Source organism: Cibotium barometz, chromosome 49 (genome assembly GCF_041138505.1).
Source record: "Cibotium barometz isolate CiBa-2024 chromosome 49, ASM4113850v1, whole genome shotgun sequence".
Lineage (NCBI taxonomy): Eukaryota > Viridiplantae > Streptophyta > Polypodiopsida > Cyatheales > Cibotiaceae > Cibotium > Cibotium barometz.
The window spans coordinates 28,219,299-28,241,338 of NC_141094.1; the positions used below are offsets into that span (position 1 = coordinate 28,219,299).

At 39.9% G+C, this 22,040-nt stretch overlaps 3 protein-coding genes across 3 annotated transcripts; 2 read left to right on the forward strand and 1 right to left on the reverse strand.

Moving 5' to 3' along the window:
• Positions 1-8,355: 8,355 nt before the first annotated feature.
• Positions 8,356-12,135, forward strand: LOC147610456 (uncharacterized). The gene is made up of 12 exons (XM_086786571.1): positions 8,356-8,502; positions 9,477-9,587; positions 9,675-9,803; positions 9,888-9,974; positions 10,105-10,227; positions 10,327-10,389; positions 10,490-10,641; positions 10,943-11,116; positions 11,204-11,341; positions 11,427-11,520; positions 11,631-11,732; positions 11,839-12,135. The coding sequence occupies exons 2-12, from the start codon at positions 9,510-9,512 to the stop codon at positions 11,941-11,943; spliced, it is 1,245 nt and encodes a 414-aa protein (XP_086642697.1). The 5' UTR covers positions 8,356-8,502; positions 9,477-9,509; the 3' UTR covers positions 11,944-12,135.
• A 121-nt stretch (positions 12,136-12,256) lies between these two features.
• LOC147610457 (uncharacterized) lies at positions 12,257-16,101 on the reverse strand. The gene is made up of 4 exons (XM_086786572.1): positions 15,892-16,101; positions 14,301-14,691; positions 13,509-14,212; positions 12,257-12,274 (listed from the first exon to the last, which is right to left on the reverse strand). Exons 1-4 carry the CDS (start codon positions 16,099-16,101, stop codon positions 12,257-12,259), a joined length of 1,323 nt encoding a protein of 440 aa, XP_086642698.1.
• Positions 16,102-17,231: 1,130 nt separating this feature from the next.
• Positions 17,232-19,171, forward strand: LOC147610458 (expansin-B3-like). The gene is made up of 5 exons (XM_086786358.1): positions 17,232-17,522; positions 17,964-18,073; positions 18,239-18,435; positions 18,711-18,840; positions 18,963-19,171. Exons 1-5 carry the CDS (start codon positions 17,357-17,359, stop codon positions 19,152-19,154), a joined length of 795 nt encoding a protein of 264 aa, XP_086642484.1. The 5' UTR covers positions 17,232-17,356; the 3' UTR covers positions 19,155-19,171.
• Positions 19,172-22,040: the final 2,869 nt, after the last annotated feature.

Consider the following 22,040-nt stretch of genomic DNA (forward strand, 5'->3'; position numbering starts at 1 on the left):
ATAAGCAGGTACAAGGCTAGATTGGTAGCCAAAGGATATGTGCAGACACATGGGATTGATTATGAGGAGACATTTGCCCGAGTTTCAAAGATAGCAACTGTGAGGGTGGTGATTGCGGTGGCTATAGCTAAAGGCTAGTTTTTACATAAGATGGATGTAAAAAATGCATTCTTGTATGGTGGCTTGCAAGAAGAGGTGCATATGGATCAGCCACTAGAGTATGTATGTAAGCTTCATAAGGACTTGTATGGGGGCTGAAGTAAGCTCCACGAGCATGGCATGACAAGATTGTTGAGTATCTTGTCACTATTGGTTTTCATATGGTAGATGCAGATCACTCTTTGTATGTGCGCAAGAGTGATAAGGGTATTGTGATCATCACCATATATGTAGATGATCTTATCGTTGGGGGTGACAACTTGGATGGGATTGAGTATGTGAAAAGTCTTCTCAAAAGGAAGTTTGAGATAAAGGATTTGGGAGATCTGTGCTACTTTTTGGGAATTGAGGTCATTCGCACACCTGAGGGTATTTGGCAGAGACAATATGCATTGGACATGTTGTATAGGATGGCTAATTGTAAGCCAATCTTGGTTCCATTAGATCAAAATGGCAAGCTTAGTGCAGATGCACGTTATGTGTTAGAGGATCCCACTATGTCCAAGAAGATTGTGTGGAGTTTGACCTATGTCACGATCAGCATGCTAGATTTGAGCTACACTGTTGGCTTAGAGAGCCAGTTTAGAGGAGATACCATCATCATCAACAAGCTCTTGAAGCTTGGAAGACTAAGAAGATGATGATCCTCATCATTAACAAGAAGAAGAAGAAGAAGAAGAGGAAGAAGAGGAAGAGGAAAAAGAATGAAAAAAACACAAGCAAATTGGTAAATTTTTGGTTTTTTCCATGAAGAAATTCTGTTGATTTTTATATGTCATCAATCTTCTTCGAAGATTTGGAATCGTGCATGGGAGTTGCTTTATGATCATTTGAAGGATTGGAAGGTGTACTAGGTATGTTCTCTTAATCAAAGGGGCCAACATCATCAAGTAGGAGCATCCAAAACATGCAGTCTCGCCACCTTCCTGCAGTTCTGTCAGCCGTTCATCCATTTTTTGGCCCGCCATCCGTCCGTTTGCTATCATTCGCTCATTGTCGTTCGTCTCGCCACCGCCATTGGGACTTGCCCCTTGTGAATGGTGGTAGGTGTTGCTTCAACAACACCTTAATATTCAGCAATCGTATGGCAAGGAAGGCTCAACAAAGCTCCCTCAACTACAATAGCAGTTTTAACCGCACAATGAATCATCGACGGCATAGTGCATAACAGCACATGAAAACGCCTCACATTTTTAACAAGAATAAAAACACCATTCTAAAGGTTTTAAAAAACTTTGTTTTTCATCAAAGTTTTTTTTAAAAGAGAAAACAAAAAAAAAACCACCTCTTTCTAAAGGTTTTTATACCTTTCCCTAAAGGTTCCTTTTAAACCTTTCCCTAAAGGTTTCTTTTAAACCTTTCAAAGGTTTTACAAAGGTTTTTTTTCCTCTATGTGGCAGCTATACTAAGGAAGATAGCACTATTGGAAGGAGACAGGTACGCACAAGTCATGTCCACCACAAGAAAGGATTGGAGAAGCACGAAGATGTAACCACAATAGAGCTAATGTAATGAAGAGTGGTACATCCAAATCCCACTTGAAGACTGTCTTTTGCAAGAAGATGGTTTTATCAAAGCAAAGGATCAACAAGGGTGGTGCACAAAGCCACTATGGAGGAAGAGATGATACCAAAGATATTACTAAGGTTGAGGGGAATTTTGTAAGTTCCTCACATGATAAGAAAATCTTCTAGTTGAAGAGTGAAGCATGTTGCTAGAATTAGAAGTGAACCACATTTCTCTATAGCTCATCACTTTTGTAAAATCCTAATTTATAAAGGCTACCTACCTTGTCATCTATCCTATTGTTGAGAGGGGATCATTTTGTTCTTGTATGTCCAATGCTCACCTTGCTCCATCTTTGGAATTGTCCCATGGTGGCATTGAGAGGGAATGTTGAAATATATGATGTACAAGTGGTCAAGGGTGAGAGAGAAAGAGGTTATGTAGGTGTGAACACACCCTAAATAAAGTGGGCATGTGGGTGGAAAAGGTATCTAGGGTTGGCCCAACCCTAGCCCCTAGCCCTTGGTGGATCCTATATAAAGGGCAGGAGGCCTCACTTTTTGTAACACAAGACATTCACAAGGAGAAGGTAAAGCCAACTTTGGAGTGGCTAAAATAAAAGGTAATTTAGAAGCTTTCTATACATCTCATGTTCTTTCTCTCTCTCATATACGTTTCTCTATCTTGCTATCGACTATTTCTTCCGTTGTGCATACTCCCCATAATTTTGACACCTCGGCTACCCTACCTACCCTTATCTTCCAACTCCCTTGATACACCCCTACTCAACCTCTAACCTGTCCAACCCCTCATCTGTTGAGATATCGAGCTCATCTAGTGAGGCGGTGGACAACACTGATGACCCGCCTGGGGGATAGGCCCCACACTTACACCACTGGCATGGTTGGTGAGATTATGGGTGATATGCGGCCAGTGGGATGACAGGCTGTGTGACAGCCATTCTAGAGACTGGCATAGCTATAGTGCACCGGAGATACCGGAGATCAATCCGACTGCTGTAACTATACTGTCCTATCAAATATCGGACAGATTTTTTGAGCGAAAATCGTATTTCGGGCGCGTCAAGGCCTCCGCTTTTCAGAAAGCAAGCGATTTCGAGCAGTGTGGGTAAGTCATCGATTCTCTGCAGAACTTTGTTTTAAGAACTGCAGGAAGACAGATTGGTTGTGCAGACATTGTGTGTGCTGCAAGGAGGTCAACAGTTGCCATTTGGTGTATGTATGCACATTGAGGTCACTGGGGTTGTGACATTTGAGTGTACTATAGTACCGCTACTACAGAAAATACAACAGTTTGTGCACGACAAACCAGAGTGCTATTTCTGGTAAATTTGTGTCTCTGGCAAGATGTCAAATGATGGCATAAACCAGATTGTTGCTGAGAAGCTTGATAAGAACAACTTCCATGCTTGGAGGTTCAGGTTAACAAATTTCTTGATGGGAAAGGGTCATTGGGACTACATAGAAGGTGAGCATGAAGAGGCATCGGAGATACCGGAGATCAATCCGACTACAGATGTGAAAGAGTTCAAGGATTAGAACCACGGAGCCAGAGAAGTTATGTATTGGCTCTCTATCAGTATACAAGACACCATGATTGGGCACATACAGGATGCCAATTCTCCCAAGGAGGCGTGGGACACCTTGGTAAAACTCTATGAAACAAATACCAAGGCACGAAAGATACAGTTGAAAAATAAACTTCATACTGTGGAGAAAAAGAGTATGTCTGTGAATGACTATGCATTGAAGATAAAGGGTATTGTGGAATCCCTTGCATCTATTGGTGTTTCAGTAGATGATGATGATAAGGTGGAAGTCTGTCTACGTGGTCTCAGGCCACAATACAAGGCGTTCAAGACGTCTATCCAGACTCGGGAAAACATTCCCAATTTTATAGATTTGGTGTCTATGTTGATTATAGAAGAGAAGATCTTGGGTAAAGACCAACAGTCTTCACAAAACAAAAATAGTTCAGAGCAACAGGCCTTCTACACAAGTTCAGGAAGAGGACGAGGTAGAGGAGGCCGTGGACGCGGTCAAGGAGGTGGCCGAACAGGTAATCAGAATTATGGCTAGCAGCAGCAACAACAACAGTCCCAAAATTCACAACAACAATAACACACAGGTGGAAGAGGCCAATTCAGATGCAGGGGGAGTCAAAGAGGTCGTGGAAATCGGCAAAGGTAGTATAATGATACACGTGGATGCTTTTATTGTGGTAAGCCTGGACATGTGCAGGCAGATTGTTATAAGGAGCAGGCTGGCATGCAAAATGGGAAATTACAGCAAAACAACTATGCATCCTCCAGTAGAAACAATGAGGATAATGAAAGGTTGTTTGTTATGTAGCATGTCGTTAATGCCATGTCTAAAGAAGCAGCACATAAAGATGATGTATGGTACATTGATTCAAGTGCTTCGAACCACATGACAAGTCATGGGGAGTGGTTCAAGGAGATGAAAAACCTTGAAAGACTAGGTTTTGTGTAGTTGTTGTAGTATCCTTCTATAGAACCATTGGAACACTTCTTGTAGGTTGTTTGCTTTACTTTTTCCACCACCATGTTTTGTGTGCTCGAAATATGCATTTCGAGCCATATAGTGTGATTTCTCAAGCCCTTGTGTGTTCCAAATGCTAGGATCTCCATACTTGTTCATAAAGTAAGGCATGTGGTTGTAGAGAATATGCTGCATAAGAAAATATACAATGTAAGTTATCGAGGGCTACAAAACAACAGTAAGCTAGAAACATACCATGTCGTGTAATGTTGGTGTCAGTTCAAGCAGCTCTGAATGCTTTTTTGAATGCTTGTAGCTTGTCTGGAAAGCTCTTTTTGACTTGTTGGGAGTAGTTGACTTTCTCACACATTTGGAATAGAGTATGAATTGAATGCCAAACATCTGCTTTGACATTCCTTGAAGCACCTTCATGTCTTTCACTGCATTATGAAGCTTTTTCTACTATCAAATTCGATTCTGCTTGTATAGGTTGTTGTATATTGCTTTCCTAACTCTGTAGGTTTGTGTTGCTGATTATTCATTGGATTGGAAAGAAATCTTCTTGCCTTAACACTTCCAATAGAGGGCTTCATTGGAACTTTCTTTTTATTAGATGATTTTTTAGTGTCCTTCAAAATCTGGACATTACCTCCATGTAGTCCAATTTCAGATAGCACCTTCTCCAATGCACGGATGGCTTCTTTCCTCTCTGCCACATTCTTGATCTTCCAAGCAAAGCCAATGTGGAGATATACTAGTTTCTCTATGATACAACACAAAGCATGAAGCGTGCATATATGCACATTGGAAAGAGGAATCTCAAACACTGGTTTAAAGTTCTCATCCAAAATTTGTCTGTTCAGTGGTCGTCTCCACCACTTAGAGTCCATCACCCTTGTAGACTCCATGCAGTATAGGCATGGAGACTTTGCATTGGTCCCTTTGCTACAATTAAATAAGCACTTGAGAGTCTTCAAGTCACCCGCAAGATGATGCACTATATGGAAATAAAACTTGGGATTTAGTGCAATTGCCTGAAGGCAAGAAAGCCATTGGATGCAAGTGGGTGTACAAAGTTAAACATAACACTGATGGAAGCATAAACAGGTACAAGGCTAGATTGGTATGTGCAGACATATGGGATTGATTATGAGGAAACTTTCAGCCCAGTTGTTGCCAAGATGGCAACGGTGAGAGTTGTGATAGTAGTGGCTGCGTCAAAGCAATGGTCTTTACATCAGATGATGGATGTAAAGAATGCATTCTTGCATGGGGATTTGCAAGAAGAGGTGTATATGTTGCAGCCACCTGGTTATGAGGATGTGGGTCACCCCGAGCATGTTTGCAGGTTGAAGAAAGCCTTGTATGGCTTAAAGCAAGCACCAAGAGCATGGTCTGACAAGATTTCTGAATATCTTTTCACTATTGGCTTTGATGTAACCAATGCAGATTTCTCGTTGTATGTGAGACATGGTGATAGAGGGGTTGTGCTTGTTGTCATCTATGAGAAAGTCCCCCCTTTTCTCTACATGGAGCATCCTGGTTGCATTCATCTATTCTTTGATGAGATTGGGGATATGTCTCTGATGAAATACCCAAAACAAGGATTCATGGTCCTCTTTCTTGACCTCAAATGAACCTAGCCACTAGATGTTTGCCCTTGATAATCTCGCACTCATCAAGCTTGATGACAAATTGAAGTACACCTCCTCCTCAAATGTAATATCATAGAACTCCACCATTCTCTTTTGCAAGAGCTCCAAGTCCATGAATATATTGTTGTGTTCATTGTAGAATATGCTGCCACCTTCTCCCTTAAACTCTCCTACAATGTGGTATGAGTGACCAACATAGTGAAGCTGTTCTGTGTTTAATTCCTCCCTATGTCTCCAAACTTTTGTAGGTGTTGGAAGTAGCTTTGCTTTAATGCCTTTGGCCTCAAAGAGTGATGACAGTGACTTCTGGATGGCACTATAATCCTTACGACTGACTCCACTTGAATCCATGGTGGATTAAACATCTGCAACCGAAACTGTATTGTTGGTTACAAATTCATCCACTATATCTCGTTGAACCACCTTGAACTTCTTCTCTTTTATCATTTCTCTTGCCATTCTTAATGTCACGGATGGTTTTAGTTGTTTTGCTGGATTAAGATTGGGATTGATATTCTCTTTGTCAGGATATATGACAACCCTACAAATACAACAATACTAATTACTAACATAGAGAACATGTAAATCACAAAGCAGCCCAACAAATAAAATAATATTAACTGCTAACATAAAAGACATGTGAATGGGAATGCATTGAGGGCAATCTTACCTTATGGCTCGGATTCTCTTCTTTAGGCCTCCAGAACCGAGCCTCAAGTTCACAACGTTTGTGAGCTTTCTTCTCTATATGCATGGTCCAATGATTGTGTCTTTTTCTCTATATTTGCGGAGGTCACTTCTTAGTCTATTGATTTGACATTCTAGTTCTTCCAATCTAACTTTCTATGTCTTCTTGCATTCACCAGACAAGCCAAGAAGCTCATTTGCTAAGTGTTGTGAATAATGCCTCTCTCTTTCTTGCATGTAAGAAATTGACTTGCAATATCCTAGTAGTAATAAGCCTTTGGTGCCATCACCTGCAAAACACAAGAGAGTTGTGGGATTTGAAAAGGGAGGATGTGAAGTAGTACGGGGGTCAATAGGATAGATGGAACCATCACAGCAATGGTCTATGTGGTGCTTCCCTGACAACCTCATATGATCTTTGAAATCTGATGAGAGCAATAGTTGACCACTTTTGCATTTTTGAATGGGCGCATACGCACTATTTAGATCAATGTGCATATGGTACTTTCTCTTAATGCTTTCATGATTAGACTCGTCAATAGAATGAGTGTGTACATGGTTGTTCTCCATTGGAGTGTTCTAGAAATGAGTAAGTATACTATATGAGACAGAGTGAAAGAATATGACTCGCTATGGTGAGAGAAGGCTTGTATTTGTCTTTTGAAATTGGAGGTGAAGGTTCTAATTCCCTCCAATCTGTCTTTCGTGCAATAACATCCTCCTAAACTAACTTTATTCTTGCAGTTTCGAATATATCATTTCAAAGAAGGTTCCAGTGAACTTTAAGACGACCACCTAGGAGAAAATTTACCTCTCTAGCTCAGAGACTACACTTTTATGACTTTTACGTTCTCTTCATTTTAACATTTCTAGATTTTTTCTAGAGAGAGAAAATAAGAATCGACGATTTTCTTACAAGGCCCTACGAATGACCTCCAAAATGTCCTAATGTTTCGTCTCCATGATAATTTTTTATGAGATTGTGGGATCACACGAGCCCAGAGCGATGGGTTTGGTCGGATGGCTGTGGCGCATAGTTCAAGTCGTCTCACGAAAGTTCTATTGGCTCTACATGTAGTACTTATAGTTCTCTTATATTCGCAAACTAAATTCACTAGAACATCTTAAAGAAAACAATAACTAAGACTTTGTTTTATGGATTTATAGGTGGCAGCGAGGAGGCTCACCAGAGCGGAAGACAATCCAACAAATAGTTGCCTGCAGAAAAAACAAATAGATGATTAAAACAACAATGGAAAAAAGCAACATATGAGAGAGTGATAGAGGGAAGTTTACCAACGGGGGTGTGCAGGAGATCCCAACAAACGTGAGGAGTGCTTCAGCAACTGTGAAGGAGAGGAAACTGTAGCCTACGTGAGGAGGGGTGCATGTGAATCTGAGGAGTGTAAATTCAAAGGAGGAGGAAGGAGGAGGGCTCTGGCGGGTTGTAAAAGCTTGCATGCAAATTCTTGCAGATGGCAGCACAACTGCAAGAGACTCCCAAGCCACGTTCAATGCGTGTAGAGGGTGGTGGGAGTGTGAAATTTGAATTCAAAGGAGGAGGAGGATTCTAATTACCTGGATGTAGAGGGCGCGACCCTCGTCGCTATATCACACGGTGCTTTTAATAAGCGCCTCAGGTGGGATCGATGGCTGAGACGAGCGCGCGATTCTCGGCCATCCGATCCCATGGTTTCAAAAACTAAACTAGGACGCGCAATCCACGGCTGAGATACTCCCGCGATTCGTAGCCGTCGGATCACACCGCTAAGACCTAGCGACCTGTCGCTATCCTGCACAGCAGCAGCTGCCCCAGTTCACAAGGAATCGCGCGCTCGTCGACCTGCACGTCCGCCGTACCTGCAAAGGAGGCTGTAACGTCCGCCAAGGCAGAAGTCCAAGTGCCGGCGGTGATACATCGACCGACGTGCACGTCCTCCCTCCCTCAGCCGTCAATCAGACTATATCACACGGTGCCTTCTTCTTGCATTCCTCCTTGACGTTTTTTTTAAATTTCTTTGGAACGTTCAAGTAGCTTGACTTTTTTTTTCAAAATAGATTACACACTAGTTTAGTACACAGTCGTACTTTATCCCTAGTTTACTATACAAACAGACCCAGTTTGAAAACCAAGTGATCCTTTAACGATGGTGCTTATTGCATGCATGCTTATAGTTTGAAAATCAGCCTTCTTTTAACGATGGTGCTTATTTATCCCTGGTTTACTATACAAATAGACCCAGTTTGAAAACCAGCCTTCTTTTAACGATGGTGCTTATTGCATGCATGCTTATAGTTTGAAAATCAGCCTTCTTTTAACGATGGTGCTTATTGCATGCATGCTTATAGCCATGCTTGGGTTCACTTATTGCCATGATTAATGTCTTCTTGTCATGCATGTGTTTAGTAATATGTAACCATGCATACATGACACACTCTAATGCTTTAACCTAGTTTAACCCTTGTGCACTACTTCTTGTAGTCTTTCTTTTTGCTAAAAGTATGTGGTACCAATTTGTGTATGTCACCTCATTATATTGATGGTGAGTTTGGTACTCATTGCTATTAGATGCCACTTGCAAACCCTCCTTATGAGGAGATAATTCTTCCTTCTGGGAAACTTGCTCGGCAATGTCGAGTCTCAGATACGTGTCCTAGATGGAACACGAACTATATCAAGAGAATTCATATGATTCGCCACTTGAAAGTCGACCATGGCTTAGAGGTGGATATCCCACTTCAAAAGACAGGACGCCCCTTGGGTGGTGGAATGCAAGGAGCTTCAAAGAGTGCTGCAAAGCAATCACAGACAAGGTTTCTAGATGCAAAACGTAAATTTCAAATCAACATGAAAAACAATGAAAAGAAACAAAGACTTTTGGTTGAAGATGCTTGGGAAAAGAAAGCTCCTACCAACTTGTCTAAGAGAGCCTATAACATGCGTAAGGAAGCATTCATCGAGGGATTTGTTGCCAAGGGCATGGAACAATACATGGAGAACAAGGAGAAACGCATGCAAGGGATTGAACGGCGCATTAAAGAGGGATATTCCAGACATGTGAGATTTTCTCTTGTCCTATTAACCTTAATTGTGAAATATATTTATACCATGAATATTATTAAGCTCTCATTTTGCATCTTGTAGCGACGCCAAAAAGAAAGTGATGATTCTGACAATGATGATGGTGAAGTGGGTTCTCAATGGATGGAAAACCTCGATGAGGACATATTGACAAGCGGCAAGGATGAAAATCAGAAAGAGTCTCCTCCTTTGGTATGCAAGATATGATTTTTTGATTTTTTTTAACTTGTTCATTGTTTGTTATCTTTACTCTCATAACATGCCACTCTCTTGAAGGGCTCTCTTGATGAGGCGAACCATGAGCATGTGGCTCCATCTCAAGTGAAGAAGAGACAAAAGTGTGTTGTTTTTTCTCCTTTGAAGGTAAGAGATCGATGTACTAGTTGGTCTGAGGGCTTCTGATGTACTAGTTAAGTAGAGGGCTTCTTTAAAAACATGGTACTAACCTTAAATTGTATTTACCATGAAACTTTGTAATCTTCCAATTCATAAGACTCGATCAAAGAAAAATGTTCAAATCCATGATAGTGAAGGCTCCTCACATGGAAACAAAATAATCGATGACGAAGTGTCGATGAGAAATGTGGAATTCGAGGGAAAAGCCTCTCTTACAACGGTATGAAAATACATCTCTTCAACTTTTGTACTACTTTGAGGTTGTTTTCCTTACACTAATATACATAAATATGCTTTATTTCTTGTTTCCTCTCTTTAGGAGAAAATTGTCAACAAGGAGGCTCATGTAGGACTCTCCACAAAAAGTAAGAAACGGAAGAAGGTAAGGGGTGGAAGATGTCTCTTCGTACACAATTTAAGAGTAGGATTTATTTCAAATACCATGGCTCCTTATGTCAACTCTTGTTTGTTTGAACTTGAAGGGGATGGCTTGCAATGTAAATGCAACTTATTTTGATATTAGCTCTCCGAGTGAGAGTAAGCCTTCAAGTGTAATAATAACAATATCCACTAGTGACATTAAGACGCACAATGTCTTGGGCAAGGTAAAAGATCTAAGTGCGGTCTATGAAAGGTATACTTTTTATAATTCTATGGCTTGAATATTGAATTATCTTATCATATGCATGGTTTTAAGTTACGCAAGGATTGATTTTTTGGTTATGTAGACTTCAACACGGAGCGACTATTCACTTACACTCTACACGTTGGGGATTCATTGCCGAGGTGGATGTGCAATTAGCCAAGTCAATCATGCATGTGGAAGCGTCTACTCGTGTGCTTAACCTATTTGCCATGTCGGTAAATTTTTCAATTCTGAAATATAGCTTCTGGATTTGCAGCTCAAAGATGCGTAAAGCATGTTCATTTTGTAGGTGGATGGAAAAAACCCTACCTGTAGATGCTCTGGAGAAGGTTACATTCGTTGATAGTTTGTGGTATGACTATGTGGCTTCACGGCGTCCAACGAGGAATACTTCCTTGCAGAATTTCTTTGGACATATTGATCTGAGCAAGCATGTGTTCTTGTTTCTACCTCTAGTACATAGGTAAGGTCAATACTTTACTCATATTGATGCATGTGTTCTTGGTTTTGTCATGAGTAGACAAAGCACTTACAACTTCATGTTTCTTAGGCACCACTGGACTCTTTTTGTGGTCTATAATTCCCACAGCATGAAGGTGAGAGGCTTGTCATCGAGAAAAAATATTCTCCTTCACCTAGACTCACTGCATGTAGGGAATTCGGGCGAGTATGTTTCCATTGTGCAACGGTAAGACAAGAGCTTTACTTTGAAGTTCATGATCCATAATGCTTGGGTAAATGCTAGCTAACATTTTACATGTATATATTTGTAGAGTTCTTGAGTCAATTTCTTCAAGTTGCACACATGGACCATTACAAGAGTCTCTTGCATGCCCATCCACTGGGTTTGAGTTGAAGTGTATAGAGGTATGTGAAAATTAATTTTGGCTTTGAATATTGAGACGTGATATATATAGCATGATATATGGCATTTTTTGGATTCGATAAAATGAGACATACGTATGTAAACATTGTAGGTGCCAAAACAACCAAACGCAATTGATTGCGGATTTTATGTAATGGCATTTATCAAGAAACTAATCGATGGGAGCCTTATACATACACCTCCAAAGCATTGGGTATCCCATGCTTATTAAAAAGCTTCCTTATGAAATCTCTTGCTATGTATGAGCTAAATGTGAATTTGGTGTTATAAACTCTAACATTGCTTTTTTCCTTGTGTAGCTATCAAAGAAGTGGTTCGACCATGGATACGTCATGAAGTTGAAGGATGAGTTCAATTCTTGGCTTAGCCATGTATTGGATGAGCATCTGCCCTTAGCAGCGTGACCTTCTTAGTTTGCTATGTTAGTTTTTTGTCAATGGATGGCTTATGCCATTCCATGATATATGACATTGTATGTCTCCACGATAGTGAAGATAAGTCTTACTTTGGGATTTTATAGTTCGTACAAAATTTCATTTCGAGATAAGTTGTGCACGATTTGTAAGGCTACACTTCCATGGAATGCTAAATGTTTTGGTTGGAATGCTACATGTGTCAATGTAGTACTTATTTTTGGTTTTAGGGTTGATTTTTACTTAATGCAAAAGTTTACTGCACAGTCCTAGTTTATTGCACAGTCCTAGTTTTTGCATAGTCTTAGTTTACTACACAATCCTAATTTACAACAAAGTCTTTACAATCACCATATAAACAATGAGAGAGATCATCCAAATGCTTACCAAGGAGAGATCATAAACACTCAACAATGAGAGAGAACATACATAAATCTAATGCCGCACAAATACAAAAAAAATAAAAAGTACTTGCCACCATTTCACAACATTTGTACTTCGGCTTCTCTGTGTTTGCATAGACCTAGTTTACTGCACAGTCCTAGTTTACTGCACAATCCTAGTTTATTGCACAGTCCTATTTTTGGCATAGTCCTAGTTTAATACACAGTCCTAATTTACTACAAAGTCCTTACAATCACCATATAAACAATGAGAGAGATCATCCAAATGCTTACCAAGGAGAGATCATAAACACTCAACAATGAGAGAGATCATACATAAATCCAATGCCGCACAAATACAAAAAAAATACACAGTACTTGCACAGTCCTAGTTTACTGCATAGTCCTAGTTTATTGCACAGTCCTAGTTTATTGCACAGTCCTAGTTTTTGCAGTCCTAGTTTACTACACAGTCCTAATTTACTACAAAGTCCTTACAATCACCATATAAACAATGAGAGAGATCATCCAAATGCTTACCAAGGAGAGATCATAAACACTCAACAATGAGAGAGATCATACATAAATCCAATGCCACACAAATACAACATAATAACACAGTACTTGCCACCATTTCACAACATTTGTACTTCGGCTTGTCTTAGTTTTTGCATAGACCTAGTTTACTACACAGTCCTAGTTTTTGTGGAAAGGCTCACCAATGAGAGAGATCATACATAGATCCAATGCCACACAAATACTGAAAAATAACACAGTACTTTCCACCATCCTCATATATCAAGTGTACAACAACACAAGTCTAACGCGCGATGCGTATATCTTTTCGAGGACTTGTCCACTTGGAAGAGTCAAAGAAAAGTGTCTCTCCTCATCCTTACAATCATCATACAAACAAGACATGATCTTACATTGCAAGCTTTGTAATCCATCGCATAATAGCACATACTTGTTTATGAGGATGCCTTCAACACCGACGGGAGCATGTCTTTCAGTTAAAGGCAATAAACCATGGCAAGTGTGACAAGAGAGGGTAGAAAGGGGGTCTACCAACAATGTTTTTGTGCAGCAATGTGGGCACCAAATACGTGGTCTTTTATCAAATTGAATACGATGTCTACCACGTTGATGTTTTCTTCTCAATACACCGGATACATGAGCTCGTTTGTTGGGGTGACACAATTCAGCTTCCTGAATTGAAGTTGGAATGGTATTGAAAGGCTCTCTTGGCCTTCCATGGCCAAGCCTAGTTGTCGTCACATGTGCTTGAATTTGACGAACATTCCCTCTTGTAGGCATGTCAATCTCCTTTGGCTTGATAAGATTTGAAAGGTACTCCTTTGAGGTTTGTAGCTGTGTCAAGCATAATTCTTTTTCTGTAGAGTCCTTTGTGTCCAATTCTTCCTCTATTTGACTTAAAATTCTTCTAAATTCCTCAATGCAGAGATGAATGTCTTCACTTGTGTTGGCCTCTATCATGTCCATCTGATTACAAGGGCTTGCAGAAGTCTCACAAATCTCATGATCCATAGAAACCATTCCCAAGGTGCGTGCATTGTCAATAATGGGAAGAAACTTGTATAACTCAGGAAAGTGATGCCTCATTATCAATCTTATGCCATATAAGTGCTTGCAGTCACTTGTCCAATCGGGGCAATCACAATAATTGGATTGCATACTCACATGATACCACTGGCTTGAAGAAGAGGTGCTTTGAATCTTGAACGACAAGGCCATTTCATTGATGACTTTCAACGATGAGGGGTCACTTTCAAACCGTTGTAGTATTCTCTCCCCAGCAGACAACCTTGAAGTGTGCATCTTTGACGATCCACGAATACTAAAGCGCCCAGAATCGGCTAGATCAAGAAATACAAATGTCAAGAATAGGATTTTCGATACTTTAAATGAATACAGCAAAAATGTGAAAAGGACTAGTGATATTACCTATTTCTTGCTTTTGCTTGAAGAACTCAAGCATAGTTCCACCCATGCGCCTGCCAGTCTTTGAATCGCCCACAAGAGCATGTATAAGTTCAAGCATGGACCGGTTGATTTGTGCATCCAAGAGAGTGTATTTTATGTATTGCCATAGGCGCTCCACCAAGTTAGTAGTATCAACATTCCCATAAGAGAACAATCGGCCAAATTTTGGCCATCGCCTTCGCCAAACACAAGTCGACCCACACCAACCATTTGTCACATATCGAATGATATTGTCATGGGCATTGTAACATTGTAAGAAATGTTGATACTTCTGTTCGAATTCCATTTCTGTGACCGAGTGCATGAGATTTGACATTGATGTGTAGATCTCATCTTGCAGTTCTTTGGAAACCTGCATTTTTCACATTCTTTTTAGAGGTTAAATTATAACCCGGGTTGTTGCAAGATCAGGGTGTCCAGTTTTATCCAGTTTCTGCTGGACTGGGACAATGCTTGGAGAGCAAATTTTAGGGGGCAAGGTACTTAAAATGAGATCAAGCAAATAATAGAAAATATGCTTGCCCTTAAATTAACCCAATATAACTTAAATTAATATAAATTAGTCTAATTACATAAAATTAATTAAAAATATGATGAAATGATAAACAAATGATCTTTTCATACTTAGAGTGATCCAATTTATTTTTCCATAGATGCACCATTACAAGTACACTAGTCCCTATAGGTATTAGATGATTCACATCAAAAATGTAATTTTACTAATTAGATTATTAATATTTGCAGGTCTTCTGATAGTCTGGAAGAATTTTGAAAAAGAGATCATTAAAAATCTAACCATTGGATTTGCAATTTTCACTAACCACCACATTCTACTAATGTCTCAGTATCTACCCACTCTTTTAATCTACAAGATTGAGGGTTTCAAGTGGTAGCTATTGTGGGTACAAAAAGTGGCGTATATTATAACACTTTAAAGACCATGAAATATTTAAAGAAAATAGACAAATATCTTAAAATTTTCTCGAAAAATCAAGTTGAGCTCCATATTATGTGAAGCTGTAAGGTACAAAGTGGGAATCTCATATGAGTTTATATGTAAAAGATATTAGCATTTTATGGAATCGGCTCAAATTTGGGACAGGGTGTATACATTGACTTTGTACCTAAGAAAATGAGGACTTTTGACTATCTAATGCTTAATCAAATTATGCAACTATATTTCCAACTTTGAATATGATGTTCCAACAAAAGAACTTGAAACAAAATTCCTTCATTTACTAGGAGAGATTAGCCACTAAAGGTAAACAAATGCCTGTTTTTTTACTGTTTACAGGGTGCCTGAGTGGACAAAACTGGGCACCCTGATCTTGCAACCACCCACCCAAAACTCATATTACATCAAACATCCTAAGCTACTCTCAATTACGAAGTACTGTGTTACTGCATAGTCCTAGTTTACTGCACAGTCCTAGTTATTGCACAGTCCTAGTTTACTATGCAGTCCTAGTTAATGCACAGTCCTAGTTTACTATTCAGTCCTAGTTAACTGTATACCCACAGTCCATAGCCTTGAAATATTACAATCTCTTACTTGTGGTAACAAATTCTCAACCCAAGCTTTCTTAGCATGGAACCAACATAGGATGACATGGCATGCAACTTGTTGGCGAGTTTCTTGCTCTTGCTGAACCCAACAATGCGGATCTTCATCAACCACCTTAAGCAATGGCTGTAGTTCTTGTGGACACTTGTCAATGACTAGAGCTGTAGGACGAATATCTCCCATTCTTGAAAAAACCATTTTCATAGTAATCTCCAAGGCAATGCTCTCTTGATGAGAGCCTGGGTCATTAGTGCACATCATACACCACACTGGAATGCCAACTCCAAGTTGGTTTGGTAGCACAGCTGCATATAATGGTAGGCCAAACTTATTTGTCTTGAAAGTACTATCAATAGCCCATGAGTTATGCAGTGAGAATCGAAGTGCCATTTGTAACATCCACGTGTCTTGAATAATAAGAATGAATGGTTTGTCTTTGTCTTCCTTCGCTTGAGGATTGTAGGGCTGACAATATAGCACCTATATCCACGAAACTTGTAATTAAGAATGTATGGTAAGAAATAAAGAAACTCCAATGATGTCAAGAAAAATCATATATATAAATGTAAAAAGAAGAATGAAATAGCCTGCTTTTTTTTTTGAAAAAGCATGCGTTTGTTCACTAAAGCCACGTCATGATCTTCCGAGCGGCTAAAATCAAGCTGATTGCTGAAGATGTCGTCGCACGTACAAAGGAGGAGGCAAAGTGCCAAGCACGTTTTCCAAATTCCCGCTGATTGAGGCGAGGGCTTTTGGAGTCAAGGCAACTACTACTAGTACTTACAAGCCTAAAGCAATCACCGACACACCTAATAAAAATCATAAAATGTGATTTTAATTTTTAATACACCCTAGCACACAAGAATCCCTCATGACGGTTGACAGTTATAAAAGCTCCCTATATATTGTATTTTAAATTCTTACATATAAATATATATTTATACGGCCTTTTCTCCTAGCTCTATCTGAGAAAGCCCAGGCCCCAGACTCCAGAGAGAGGCCAGAGCCTTTAGACCCTTTTACTGTCTTAGAAGTTATTATCGATCAGACCTGCAAGATTAAACTGTTTTTGTACCTCACGTTCTTCGGAGCCCGGACCAGTTTTGTCACCCTTGCACATTTTCCTTGTTTTTAAATTTCCCTCACTCCATAATAACTATTTATCTACCCCCCCCCCCCCCCCAAAATAAATAGAAGAATTGCATTTGTAATATTATGACTATATGCTATTTGTGTTTCACCCAACTTAAAGCCTCTAGACTTTTGCTTTTCTAAATCAATCTACATTCACTGTTTATTAAGGATGGTCGTCTGTTTAATTTGTTGATTATTTTGAGTCCCCAATTGGTCCTTTTTTTTTTTTGCCCTTAAATATCCAGCAGCTATTTCACTCACCTTGCAAGGCTTGGATTGCTTAAGCTCTGGTACGGGGGCTTACACATTCTATTTTCTCATGGCTTCCTTTGTAGTGTGCCTAGCGTCCTTGCTTGTGGGCTCATTAATCATGTGCACCATTGCAATTGCATCTGATTACAAAGATAAGCCACATGCAGCTCATGTTGAGTGGCTACCTGCAACAGCAACATGGTATGGCAGCCCTAATGGCGCTGGCTCGGATGGTACATCCCCATTCCATTAATTTATACCTCCACTCAATTATCTATTAATATTATGAAGGTGAATTATATTGTACCAAGCTGGTTTTTGTTTCAATGCGTGTTTCTAAAAGACAACAGTGGGCAATGATGCTGATATTGAGCTTAATGTCAAATTATGAGGGTAGAATGGGGATTATAGGAGTACTAGGAGAGGTAGATATAACAGCTAACTAGTGTATCAATGATTTGTACATTGAGCTTGCTGAATTATGTATGCAAATTAAGGAATAGAAATGCACTAATTATATTGAATGGGGATTATAGGAGTACTAGGAGAGGTAGATATAACAGCTAACTAGTGTATCAATGATTTGTACATTGAGCTTGCTGAATTATGTATGCAAATTAAGGAATAGAAATGCACTAATTATATTGAATGGGGATAATTGCCGAATGGCACAGGTGGAGCTTGTGGATATGGAAGCCTGGCAAGGACCCCTTATGGCACCCATGTGAGTGCAGGGAGCCCTGTTCTCTTCAAGGCCGGGAAGGGATGCGGTGCTTGCTACCAAGTAAGCTGGGGCCATAATTTCCTCGTTTAATTTAAAAAGAATGCTCAAATTTCTTCATTACTGATTCAATTATTTTTGTAATATTCTTGTTCAATAATCTATGGGGTTGAAAAGCGACGCAATGTGTTTGAATGCATTTTGTTTCATGAATTTGTGGCGCACCAGGTGAAGTGCTTAGCAGGCGGCATATGCTCGGAGACCCCAGTGAGCGTCGTGATTACGGACGAGTGCCCAGGCGGCTACTGTGCCTTTGGTAGAACCCATTTCGATATGAGCGGCGCCGCCTTCGGCCGCATGGCGTCCAGTGGCAGAACCACCCCTAGCCTCCTCAACGCAGGAGTGGTGCAAGTGCTTTACAGACGGTAATTAAGCGCTTCATCAGCTACCTTAACCCATGATTAACCGTTTTTTTTTAGTCCCTTACCCAAGTGCTACCTTTCTCCACCTCCTATATCCATAGCTAGAAATGTTTAATCCCTCTCTTTTAACCTATTATTAATAGTGTTTTATCAGAGAGCTTAGTCCATTACGCAGCCTGGCGAAGGCATCCATTCTTGTGATTAGCTCTCTAGTCGGATGCTTAAGTTTTGGAAATCCTGCTTTTTCATGACTTAATATTTCAGGTTCTTCTCATCAGGGTTCCCTGCAGCTACCATGGAACGCATCTTGCTTTCCAAGTAAACCAAGGGGCGACAAACTACTGGTTCTCCATGCTGGTGAGGTACGAAGCAGCAGATGGGGATCTCTCGGCAGTGGAACTCATGGAGGTGGTGAGCTAACTAGAGCTGCTGTGTGTGCTGAATTAGTGTAATGAAGGTTAAGGCTAGGCCATTATTGTCTTGTGCATGAACTGAAGGATCAATCTGACTGTGTGTGTGTGTGTGTATAGGGGCAATCAGGGGAATGGAAGCAGATGGAGCAGCTATGGGGGGCGTATTGGTGTTTGAATGAGGGGCCATTGAGGGCACCCTTCTCCATAAGGATCACATCCTCATCTGGAGCTTCTCTCACTGCACTCAATGCCATCCCTGCCGATTGGGCACCGGGAAGAACTTACTCTTCAAGTGTCAACTTCCCATGAACTAATTGAAATGCAGGCCTCTACTAAGAGCCTTTAATTCCCACCCCCCCCCCCTCCCCCTCCTCTCCCTTTGCCTATAGCCTAAGATTATCACCTTACCTTAATACTGTACAAAAGTCCAACCCCCACATTGCATCAGTGGCCCGCCCTTTTGGACTTTTTAGCCCAAGGGATAGTGGCTGTTCTCGGTTACCTAGCTTTAAGAAAGAGGCCATGCATGTGCATGTTCCCCCCAAAGTGCATAAACCAACATGTACTTCTCTTCAACATCTTTATCACAAGAAACTTTCTTTGAATTATTTGATGTTGTGACCCTTTGTAAAGTTGCACTCTTGCCCTTCCAATTGCACTCAAGTTTCACCGGGCAATCTCCATCCCTAGATGTTCTTTAGTATTTTACCTTTCCTTCCTTGTCTTCTCTTTGACAAAGACGCCTCATCAATGTGTCCTTTCATGCAAACCATTACTTGCTCCCGTGGGGCCAATACCATTTCCCATCATGTGAAGGGTGGAGATGTCATGTTGTTTAAACAAAAGTTCTATAGGTTATCAAAATGTTAACTATGAAGCATGTAGGACATTTACATGTTGCCCATGCTTGCCCAATTCGGCTGACTTTTAGATCACAAAAAGGATGTCTATCATGTCACTTCCATGATCTCTCTTGATAGGCCGTCCATGAAAGACTTTTGCACCATGTTTAAGCTCCTACATGTTTAAGTGATATGTAAAGGGCCTTAATCTATGGGGTTTTTGAGCCTTCCTAGGAGAAAAAGACATGCATGACTATTGTGTATCAAACTTTAGAATATTTTTAGGTTGTTTACATATCAATACTCATCTCTAAGGAAAAGACTGTAGCTAGTACATTTAGCTTCCATATGGTCTTACTTATCCAAGACCTACCTTTCCATTTTTACGTAGTACACATAGCAAACTCAGATGTGAAGAGGGGAATTTCCCAAGCAAGCTGAGAGAGAGAGAGAGAGAGAGAGAGAGAGAGAGAGAGAGAGAGAGAGAGAGAGAGAGAGAGTTCACACATTTATACATATCTATGCATTGAAAGGAAGAGCACCCAATGAATGTAAAACTCTATGGGATATCACATGTGAGGGATGGAATCTACATTGGTTACTCCTTTACACTTCTCTAGGAAGATGTGAACAAAATAATATCTCAGTTAATTAACCTCATGTTACTTGATAGTTGAATAAACAAATCTCAAGTTACTTAATGCCTTTGTGGTTACCTCGATTAATTAATACCTCATAGTACTTGATAGTTGAATAAAAAAATCTCAAGTTACTTAATGCCTTTGTGGTTACCCTAGTTATGTATACTTGTAATACTTTTCTCTTGTTGTAACCTAGTCACACACTACAAGAAGAACTATTATAGTTATTTTTTCTTTTTCTAACCTTGTCTATCATTACAAGGAAAAATATTGTTAGACTTGCCTTATATATCCTTAAAACTATAGCTCTATATTGTTTAACTTGAATTGTATGCCTTCACATGTCTCAAGGCTGGATGATAGATCTACATATTGAGACTTTCTTAACATCTTCCTACCTCACTTCTCATCCAAATATAAAAGAGCAACAAACAAATTTTATAGATGCTCATCAATTCATCTCTCACGTGCATAACACAATATAGAAAGATTTGGATTTATCTAAATCTTTAATGTAGCCTTTAATGATGATCATCTATTCATCTCTCTCACATGCATAGCAAAATATAGAATGATTTAGATTTATCCAACTCCTTAGTATAACCTATAATGACTCTCAACTTTTAATGATCAAAATTCTTTGACTCCACACCATCCATAATATAACCTATAAATGAATTTATACTTTCAATGATCAAAATTCTTCGATTCTACACCATCCATCTCTTTTAATGGGCTTGCAAGCCAGATAAATGGGGTGTTCATTGTTGGATAGATTTATGGGACCCTTACCGAAGGGACATGGAAACTATGGGCAAAACTATGTACAACATCAATTCTTGTGGATAGGCAAATCATCACTATTATGATGATTACTTGGCCCACCAAATAAGGTTAGATGTCTCCAAAACCAAGCGATAGCATGGATGCGAGTTTGGCATTGGGGTGCCCAACTTGTAAATGGGCCCCACACTATAAGAAGTGAGATGTTGCTAGTTTGGCTATTGAAGAGGTTGAATAAGAAATGGGGGGATGCACCAAACAATGTTGTGGTGTGGTGCAAATAATTTGCAAGTTTATGGGGAGCAACCCTATGCCCCCAAATGTGAAGGCATGTAAATTAATGCTTATGCACAATGCCCTATGGGTTATAAAGCAGTGTGAAGGAAGAAACCATTTGGAACCTCTATTTTAGGGTTATAAAATAGATAGAAGTAGCTCTCATGGGTCTAGCAAGTAGGCCAACATTTAGGGGGACCGGATTGGAAATAGCCAATTGTCGTGTTTCGGGATATCCACACTGAATGCCAAACATGAACCATAGTGAGCATGAGAAGAATGTGGGGAGAGGGTGAGCTTGAGCTCCTTGCAATAAGACACACACACAACAACAAGAGTAGACAAGCACATAAGAGAGATGGATGGATGAATTTTCTTCTCTTCTACTATTCTATTCTATTCTCTATAACCATAACGTGGGGAGAGGGTGAGCTTGAGCTCATTGCAACAAAACACACCACACAACAAGAGTAGACAAGCACGTATAAGAGAGATGGATGGATGAATTTTCTTCTCTTCTCTTCTATTCTCTACAACGTAAAGATAAGACTACATACTATAAGGGATGAATTTTCTTCTCTTCTATTCTCTATAACCATAACGTAAAGATAAGACTACATACTATAAGGGAAAGTAATCTCCCACTATAACAT

Bases quoted from the DNA above. Each gene is read 5' to 3' on its own strand.
- LOC147610458 (XM_086786358.1), top strand. From the start codon at position 17,357: ATGGCTTCCTTTGTAGTGTGCCTAGCGTCCTTGCTTGTGGGCTCATTA. The intron at 17,523-17,963 runs GTACATCCCCAT...CGAATGGCACAG, and splicing joins TAATGGCGCTGGCTCGGATG to GTGGAGCTTGTGGATATGGA. The intron at 18,841-18,962 runs GTGGTGAGCTAA...GTGTGTGTATAG, and splicing joins CGGCAGTGGAACTCATGGAG to GGGCAATCAGGGGAATGGAA.
- LOC147610456 (XM_086786571.1), top strand. From the start codon at position 9,510: ATGGAACAATACATGGAGAACAAGGAGAAACGCATGCAAGGGATTGAA. The intron at 10,642-10,942 runs GTATACTTTTTA...TTCATTTTGTAG, and splicing joins CTAAGTGCGGTCTATGAAAG to GTGGATGGAAAAAACCCTAC. The intron at 11,342-11,426 runs GTAAGACAAGAG...ATATATTTGTAG, and splicing joins TATGTTTCCATTGTGCAACG to AGTTCTTGAGTCAATTTCTT.
- LOC147610457 (XM_086786572.1), bottom strand. From the start codon at position 16,101: ATGGTTTTTTCAAGAATGGGAGATATTCGTCCTACAGCTCTAGTCATT. The intron at 14,692-15,891 runs GTAAGAGATTGT...TGAAAAATGCAG, and splicing joins TTGAGAATTTGTTACCACAA to GTTTCCAAAGAACTGCAAGA. The intron at 14,213-14,300 runs GTAATATCACTA...TTCTTGATCTAG, and splicing joins CAAGCAAAAGCAAGAAATAG to CCGATTCTGGGCGCTTTAGT.